Source organism: Hyaena hyaena, unplaced genomic scaffold (assembly GCF_003009895.1).
Source record: "Hyaena hyaena isolate Hyena2069 unplaced genomic scaffold, ASM300989v1 scaffold_46, whole genome shotgun sequence".
Lineage (NCBI taxonomy): Eukaryota > Metazoa > Chordata > Mammalia > Carnivora > Hyaenidae > Hyaena > Hyaena hyaena.
In genome coordinates, this window is record NW_024080678.1 from 505,512 (window position 1) to 514,876 (window position 9,365).

The 9,365-nt window shown below is 56.3% G+C and overlaps 1 protein-coding gene across 1 annotated transcript; it reads left to right on the top strand.

Annotated features, from left to right (window-relative positions):
• The first annotated feature begins 255 nt into the window (after positions 1-255).
• On the top strand, positions 256-9,005 carry MB (myoglobin). The gene is made up of 3 exons (XM_039230478.1): positions 256-350; positions 5,088-5,310; positions 8,859-9,005. Exons 1-3 carry the CDS (start codon positions 256-258, stop codon positions 9,003-9,005), a joined length of 465 nt encoding a protein of 154 aa, XP_039086409.1.
• The last annotated feature ends 360 nt before the right edge of the window (positions 9,006-9,365 follow it).

A 9,365-nucleotide genomic window follows, 5' to 3' on the forward strand; every position in this document is an offset into this window, starting at 1 on the left:
CTACCTCCCCACAATGGCACCTGCCCCAAAATAGCTTCCATGTGAGAGCTACAGAAAGGAAAAGATTAGACCCCCTCGTGAAAAGGAGGGAGGAGGGGGAGGAGGAGAGAGTGAGCGAGCCGTCAAGTGATCTGTGTTGAGCTTCGGGGAAGGTATAAAATCCCTTTGGGGCCAGGCGATCTCAAACCCCAGCTGTCAGAGCTAGGACACCGAGTCAGCCCGGACTCCCTCTTTCTGTCTTCTTCAGACCGCACCATGGGGCTCAGTGACGGGGAGTGGCAGTTGGTGCTGAACGTCTGGGGGAAGGTGGAGACCGACCTCGCCGGCCACGGGCAGGAGGTCCTCATCAGGTAAAAGGAAGAGATCCCATTGCCTGTCACCCACTCCCCAAAGATCAAGGGTGTGTGCCCGCAAGGTGGAATGTTTGCCCAGGGTCGACCAGTTGGCTGTGTCACTTGACTTTATTAACACCTTCGCTTGGTTTTCCTTTGCTTGTAAGTGTCAGGGACAGGAGTCCAGAAAGAAAAAGAGCTCTATCCCAAGCCTGTGCCAGCGGTGGGAGAAGCCTGGTGATCAAACCCTGGATGCCTGGCACCCACCAAAAGGAATCCGCAAATAGTAGGCAGTTAGAGTTAACAAGGGCCCTGAGAGATCTTGTCAGATGCTTCAAGTTAATGGATGAGGACCAAAAGCCCATAAAGATCTGTAAACTGTCACAACTAAGACATGGTCTTCAAGAGGAAGACCCACAGCTCCAGAGCCGGCTCTGCCCCCAAGCCACTGTGTGACCTCCTGGTCACGTTTTAGAGTGGATGTGAGAATTAAATAAGATAGTGCATGTGAGGGGCCTGGCGCTGTTCCTGAAACATAGCAGGTTCTTTAAGATGTTAGTCATTGTTATGGATGGAACCAGGTTAAGGACCTTCCAAGTATTATAATTTGAAAATAGAAGACGGAGACCCGTCAGTGACTTGATGTTGAGGGAGTCTTGAATCTGAGAGCTCTGAATGGTGTGACCTCCAAGCACATCTCGACGGCTATTACAGGGGGTTCCTGAGTAAACAAAAGAAAACAAAATTCCATGCGTTGTAAATAAAGGATGGCGTGTGGCTTGTAGATAGAATGCTATTTTGTCATTGCTCTCCACCCCAGATGGTGTTAGACCCCTCTTCTCCCGGTCCCTTCTTTCACATTCTGGGCCAGCACAAGTCAAATATCTAACGGGGTATAAGTCAACACTTCTGCACCCAGGAGGAGGCGGCCCTGGAGAGATCACGAGTGCATGGATTGTCCTTCACGCTTTAATTTGCAGATGAGTTTCTCCTTCGTCACGACCCAGGTTTTCCTCTTCTGCTCAGGTGCCTTTTTGGTCTCCTTGGGCCTCACTCCTATCCAGCTCCCACGTCTGGAGAGAATGGTCAGTCCTGTAAGCTCGGTGATCCGAAGTCTGAGCCCTTAGAAACACTCTGGGAAGGACAGTCACGTTCTCTGTTTACTCTGACTGGCATCCTGGGGCTGTTCCCTATGTCTTTCTCCTCCTGTCCCCTGCCTGCTGGCTGGGGCTGCAACGGCTCCTGTTTAATGGGACAAAAGCTGCCCCCAAGTTGACATCAACTCCTGAGCTACCTTTACCGTGTGACCCTGGATAAGTCACTCCCCATCTCTGAGTCCTGCTTGCCTGTTGGTTGAATGAAGCGATTGTCTGCCAGGGTCTCTGCGATCCCTCTCTGCTCTCATTCTCTGGGTCATGCTCCTCCCTTGCTTTTGGAGAGGAGGCAGGGTAGTTGGGGTTAGAGACCAGTTTGCAAAGCAGAAGTTTCCCCAAGGTGACCTGGGGGCCGCTAGCCCCCAAGGCAGCGACTTGAAGGAGACTCGCAGTATTGATTCATCAGGGGAAACCTTCCCTCCCTTTCCAGAATGGATCAGGGAGACCGGGCCAGGGACAAGACGCGATGCCCCGGACTCCAGGCCCCTGAAAGGTCCCAGAAAGGCCAATGCCCCGTCATGTCTTAGGCTGTAGGACACGCAGAGAGCATGCCAGTGGGTTCTGCCCTCTTACAGTGTGAGGTCTGGGAGGAGGGCCCCCTGCGTGTGGAGGGAAGGGAGGGGAGGCGACCTCCCGGAGCTGCACCTGCCTCCGTGGGAGCTGGCCCTTGGTTCTGTTCCAGACGCTGAGCCTCGGCTCTCTTACTGACCTTGGCAAGGTCATTCCTCTTTCTCCTCTTGTAAAAGACTGCGTATTCTGTTCAGCAGAGCTGTTAATAGAACACCGCTGCAAGTATGCGATCGGAAAGGTCTGGAGCATAAAAGCCAGAAGGCCAGTTGAAGAGTCTGGCTTCAGGACGGGGGTCGAGGAGGAAGGGGCTGCTGAGCGCGCCCCGGGCTTTCCTCCTCCAGCCCGAACCCTTTCTGCTTTATTTATTTTTGCATTTGAACAAAGAATTTTGAGGCCACGAAATGTTTGAAAATCACCGCTGGTAGCCCAAACCTCTCCCTTTACAGAGGATGATGATGGTGATGATGATGAGGGTGACAGCGGTGGCTGTGACCCTGATAATAGTGGTAACAACGAGGAGGACGGGCAGGGCAGCCAACATTTACACAGTGCACACCCCCAGCCCCTGTGCTCGGCGCTTCACGTATATTAACTCAGCCTCACCAGCACTTATGAGGTAGATATTAGGATCACCACCCTTAACAGAGAGGTTAAGCAATTTGCCCGAAGTCACACAGCTGGAACTCACATCCAGGCAGCTTGGACCCAGCACGGCTGCTCGGGAGCACCATGCCGTTGCCCCGCACCCCTGGCACACCAGAGAGGGGTTCCCCTCCCCAGCCCGGGTCTTCGGTCCAGAGCAGAGACGGTGTTGTGCAGGTCTGAGTGCTCCATCTCCCGTGTGGGTGTCTGGTCGGGCCTCGGTTCAGAGGACAGCTGGGAGATGGCCTCCTTTCTCACTGACTTGCCTGCAGGCCCGTGGTAAGCGAGGCAGGGGGACGTAGGATTGAAGATGAAAACGCAAGGCAAGTGAGGGCTTTCTGAAACAGTGGTGAAAGTCCGTCCATCCTTTTCCGCGGGGTGACGGGCTTCGTCTGTCCATCTTCCAGGGTGCTGCCCTTTGGCAAATCCAGGTCTGGCCTTCTGCGGCTGCCTGGGGGCTCCCAGATGCAGGACTTTGGGCCGAGGGAGGGAGGCGGCCGAGTGGTGCTGGAATGATCTGGTGGGCACTCATTAGCCCGGTTTTCCTGCACTGCTGAAGGCAGATCTGGGCTCACTCGCTGGCTGACTGGTGCAGAGTAGAAGGTGAGGCGGGGATCAAGCTTTATCATCAGAGGCCGAAACATCAGCTAGACCAACTCTTTTGGTTTATAGATGGCTGATCCAAGACCCAGAGAAGTTGAGTGACTTTTTCAATATCACACAGCACATGGGAGGTAGACCTGGGGCCAGAACTTGGCTTCCATAATTCTCTTTCCCATGCTCTTTCTCCCAGGCATCTTGGGGCCTCCTCCAAAAATCTGAGGTCCCTGGTTGCCTTGGGCACCAGGTCCTTGGCCCTCCTCTGCCCCAGCTAGGCTCCCTCCAGTGTCCCGACCTCCGACCTTGCCCTGTGGGCGCTAGGTCCCACATCTGCCAGGCAGGAGTTCAAGGATCATTGTCACCAGATGCTCAGTGACACGCAGGCTTGGCAGGGGTGCTGGGGCCAGGGTGAGATGGGGACGTGGGGCACGGCTGCTGCAGACAGCCCCGGGCGTTCTGGGGGGTACAGGAGGGATTTGCTCCCGGGAGAGGGGGGTGCTCCTTGTTGGTGCTACTTGGTGCACACGTGTGTGTCTGGGTGTGCATGCACAGAGATGCTTTCAAAGGGCTGAAGGGTGTGGCCGGGCCAGGAAGCTACAAAAGAGGAAACTTGCAGGGACCTGAAGCCATTAGACAGGAGGAGGGGCAGCCTGGGGAGAGAGGGACACTCCTGCAGACATTTCAGAGTATGACGAGAGGGAGAGAGAGAGAATGACTTAGAGAAGCATCGGATCTCGGTTTGGGCTTTGCCACCGACCCTGGGCAAAGCCTCTGTGCTCCGTCCGCCCACAAGTAAAATGGGGAGAGCCACCCCCCACCTAGGCGGCATGTGTGACTCCCTTTAATGAACACCCAACTTTCCAGAACAGGAAAGACTGAGCTCCATGGCTATAGGGGGCTGCCCCAGTTCACGGGCAGCGTCCATCTGCAGCGAGCTCCCTGGCTCCCTGGTGGGAGCAGAGACCTGGTCTGAGAGACCAGGTGACTCTCTCCCTGGGGACCTCACCATCTGCACCGCGAGGGGCCTGGGAGGTACGGGGCGTCCGAGCAAACTAAGCAAGAGCTTCCTGAGCCTGAGAGCTAATCTGGGGCGGAATGGCCCTCACAGGTAGTAGTGAGCCTCCCGTAGCTGGAAGTATTTAAGCAGCCAAAGGATGCTCCCTAGGCAGGAAGGTGCAGTGACCATCCCCTGCATGGTCTACATCTCGAGTCACTCAGACCTGTTTCCAGTTGGCCCTTCTGCATAGTGGTCACGTTGAGCTACGACTCCACACCTCTTTTACACCCTCTTCTATAAAATGGGAATAGTCTGACCCCAAAGGGACACACAGAGCCTGGCACGGGGCCCAGCGTGCAGTAGGGACTCAACAAATCCAGGGTCTTCCAGCCCCAATGCCCCCTGCCCCTCCTCCACCCATGAAGTGATCAAATCACCTGCGCTCCAAACAACTTAAGAGAAAATTTGGTGGAGTCACAGGGGGGCAAAGTGGCCCCATATTTCTTTCCTGCCGCTCATAGCAGCGATGAGGAAGAGGCAGAGGCCACTGGTGAGAAAAATACCCAGGCCACGCCTTCCCACAGCCCACCGAATCCCCACGGCGCTGCTATAGGCAGGCCCCAGTTACCCCCTGTGCTTGGCCGAGGGAGCAAAAGCACAGAGAGGTAGAGCGAACTGCCCAAAGTCACACAGCTGGGAAGTAGGGGGCCTGGATGGGAACTCGCGTGTCTCGCCACCTCCAGCCCCGGCGCGCATTCCTGGGTCTGACTCCAGCCCTCCGTGTGCCCGCAGGCTCTTCAAGGGCCACCCGGAGACCTTGGAGAAGTTCGACAAGTTCAAGCACCTGAAGACGGAGGATGAGATGAAGGGGTCCGAGGACCTGAAGAAGCACGGCAACACGGTGCTCACCGCCCTGGGGGGCATCCTCAAGAAGAAGGGCCATCACGAGGCGGAGCTGAAGCCCCTGGCCCAGTCACACGCCACCAAGCACAAGATCCCGGTCAAGTACCTGGAGGTGGGAAGCAGGGCAGAGGCGGGTGGGAAGGTGCAAGGGGAGGCCTCGGGCACATGAAATTTGGGGTTCATGTCCCAGCTCAGCCACCAACTTGTGGGTGACCCACGGCCTTCCTCGCTGAGCCCCAATTTCCCCATCTGTAAAACGAGCTGTCACCCACTTCGCCTTCCTCCTGAGGTCACTGAGAGTAAACCCGCTTCTCCCCCAGCTCAGCAGGTCATGCGGGAAAGAAAGGGAGGGTGGATACTGGGGACACCACTCGCATTCCCCCACCCACCACGGGGAGGTACCATTATCACATCCACTGGACAGATGAGAAAACTGAGGCACAGAGAGGGCAATAGCTGGCTTGTCCATGGCACACTCACAGGATTCAACCTAGGGCTCTATTCCCCCAGGCCCCCAGCGCCTAACCCCTAACCCCTAACCTCATGACGCATACGGGTGTCGTGGGGCTGGAGTACAGGAGCGAGGCCTGCATCCTGGGCTGCGGGTGGCCAGTAGGCTGGTGCTGCTGTTCCAGCATCTTTCCAGATGAAGAGGGAGAGAGCCTCGGGGGTCCTAGGCAAGAGAAGGTGGTTTGAGCCCCCGGTAATGGGCTGAGGAGTGGGGTGGGCAGGGGCGAGCCTGACATGCATGTCCTGCCTTTAGAGCCCGTGGGAGGAGGGGTGTGGTGAGAGGGAGCACTGAGATCCGGGGGACAAAGGGCCTCCGAGGTAGGTGCAGTTCCTCGGGACGGGAGTGGCAGGCCGGCTGATGCGGCGATGAGGATGAAGACAGCGGGGATGGCTACCAGCTGGGATGGGCACCATCCCAGATGGCGGCACAGAACTCTCGCCATCTCCCTGAGATTGAATGCGTTCAGTGTCTTCCTTTTTTCTGATGCAAAGGGAGTTCAGAGCTGGGGCGTCCAGAGCTGGTGTGGGGGCCCCACAGTCAGCGACGCTGCCGATGTTGGCACGCGTCCTCAAAGTTGACTCATGGTCCAAGATGGCTGCTAGGGCTCCAGCCATCTGGTCCATGTTCCAGACAGGAAGCTGGAAGAAGAGAGGAAAGCTCTCTTTTAAGGAGTCACAGAAATGCCATCCAACACATCTCACTGGCCAGAAATTGGCTACAAGACCACACTCATCTGCGTGGAAAGCTGGGAGACGTGGTCTGTGGCCTCTCCAAACACAACTAGTGTCACCAAGGAAGAAGGAGACAATGGCCATTAGGCAGACAACTAGCAGACTCTGTGCCAGGCAGGTACCCTTCTCATACTCACTTTACAGATTTGGAAACCGAAGGCTCAGAGAGGTTAGGTAGCTTGCCCAAGTTCACACAGCTAATAAGCCGGTAAGTACAGTCTGATGAACAGCACTCTGGAACTCAAGCTCTTAACCCTTATGATACAATATCTCCCATCAGCCACCACCACACCCCTCTTCAGCCTCTCAGACTCACCTCCCTGCACCCCAGCTGCCCCCACAGTGTCTCAGTCAGCAACCCAGACACAGGGGCCTGTCCTGCCTTTGCGATTCCGTGCCTGTTGCGGCCCCTGCCCTCCCTGTCTTCTCTTGGCAGCAAATCCCTGTCTTTCCAGCAGGGCCCAGCTTAGAAGCCATCACCTCTGCACGAGGCCGTCAGCTGCTCCATCCACAGGCACCCCCCTCACCCCCAGTGCAAAGGCGCTTTATCCTTAACCCCGTCACGGCGCCTGCCCGGCTGTACTGTAATTCATCTCTTTACCCAGCTGTCTCCTGGCTGGGACATGAGCTCTCCAAGGGCAGACTCTGGCTCTCCCATTTCTGAACCCCAGTGGCACAGGGTGGGCTCACAGTACAACTGGAATGACACATCCCCTCCTGGGGGACAAGGAAACAGGCTGAGAGAGAGAAGGTCGACTGGCAGCTAGTGGGCTAGAAACCAGGTCCACTTAAAACAAATTTGATTTACTGCATCGATCTCTGCAAAATCTAAGGCAGAGCCCATGTCTGTTCCTCCCCTTCCATGCTCTTCATAATAGGCTGCTGCTTCCCACCTGTGAGCGAGGGGGCCACAGGGGGTGCCGGGTAGTGAAGGGCAACGTTTCTCAGTTTGCACACTTTCCTAGATACTAGTGGCTCTGACACAGGCTCAGGAAAGGCTGAGCGAGGGGACCGGATGAGGGGCATTGGAGCCCCCATTTTGTGGTGAAGTCACCAGAGAGGCTCATGGCAGAGCTGAGCCAGGAAGTTGGGGTCCCACATTGTCCAGGGGCAGAGCTTACTCCACGGCAGCCCGAGCCCCCACTTTGTTTTGTTGCATTTCTGACATTAAAGGTGAACTAACACATATGTCCCAGTGGATGCCCAAAGGCAGGTGTTTGTGGGACTGTCCCCATTTCTGAGTCAAACTGTGTTTACTGGGGGGTTGGCCTTTGTCAGCGTGAGCCCCCCACCCTCTGCCTGGGGTCACTTGCACTCTGGGCGCCCTGAGAAAATGGGAAAGGCAGAGTCACCACCTCCATCCCTGGCTCTGGCGGCCGTTTGCCCACAACCTCCCTGGGTGCAAAGACCTCTTGCTATATGACCTCAGTCTGGCTACTTTCCTGTCCAGGCCTCGGTAAAGTGACACCACTTGGTCCATCGGTTAAGTGACACCACTTGGTCCACCGGCCAGGGCTGTGGTTGGCATCAGATCTTGGTTAACTGTCAAAAGAGCACAGTAGCATTTTACACCCATGAGATCTTCCCATCGCTAAAGCTGCCATGTTGTGCATGCTCCTGGTAATGACATCGTGGGCACCCGAGCAAACGGGATGGTGATGGAGAGACTGATAGGAGACGTGGGTCCTGTGCTTGGCCCAGAAAATAGGATGCTCTGCACCCCCACCCCACCCCAAATAAGCTACTTAAAGCAATAAGCAGACTAAGCCATTAAGTGCAAAAATGAAATATACATAGATGGAAACAGTTTCTTTCTTAAAGTTTTTTTTAACACGTATTCATTTTTGAGAGACAGAGAACAAGCGGGGAAGGGGCAGAGAGAGAGGGAGACATAGAATCCGAAGCAGGATCCAGGCTCTGAGCCGTCAGCACAGAGTCTGAAGTGGGGCTCGAACTCACGGACCGCAAGATCGTGACCTGAGCCGCCCCTAGGCACCCTAGTTTCTTTCTATCTAGATTTTCTGACTGCAAAATCTAGCAGATTTTGGGAATGGGAACATTTCCCCTCCTTTCTACTGTCTGCATGGAGGCGGTGCCCTGGGCCATTGTATGGCTGCGGCTGGACTGCATCCTGAACACCAGCACAGGAGGGTGATGGGTGAGCCCCCCCGGGCCACACGACCTTGGGTCTGTACTGGGCCTGGTGCCCCATGTACACCTGTCTCCCAGGGCTGCAGGGATAAAAGGAATGAATCTGCAGAGACCACTCCAAAGCAGGCCTGGTGTATACAGTAAGCACTCCATAAATGGCCCGAAGTAAAGAGAAGGTGGGACTCTGCCGGATTCCGCGCCCCCCCTCCCTGGCTCCGGGTCTGTCCGCCCCATGACCAGCACCCCTCTCCTCCGTGCCCCCTGCAGTTCATCTCAGAAGTCATCATCCAGGTTCTCCAGAGCAAACACCCCGGGGACTTCGGCGCTGATGCCCAGGCAGCCATGAGGAAGGCTCTGGAGCTGTTCCGGAATGACATCGCGGCCAAGTACAAGGAGCTGGGGTTCCAGGGCTAAGCCCCGGGGCCACCCCACCCCCACGCGCCAGGCGCAGGGCCCAGGGGAGGGCGGGACTGGGTCTCCTGTAGCCCCTAGAGTTTGCTTCTGAGTGTCTGCTTTGTTTCTGAGAGGCGGGTGGGGAGGTGGGGGGGGGGGGTTGCGGGGGTAGGCTGTCCCAGGGGTCTCTGCCTGGGGACAGGGCTCCTTGTGGGGGGTCATCACCTGGGAACCAGGAGAAGTGAGGCCCTTTGCTCACTGCGACCAGCAGCCTTTGGGCCCCACCTAGTTCTCACTCCTCTCTCCTCAACTCCAACCCAATTCCTCCAACCTCCAAACTCAACCACACCTTTCCCAGCACCTTTAATCCCAAATCCAAGC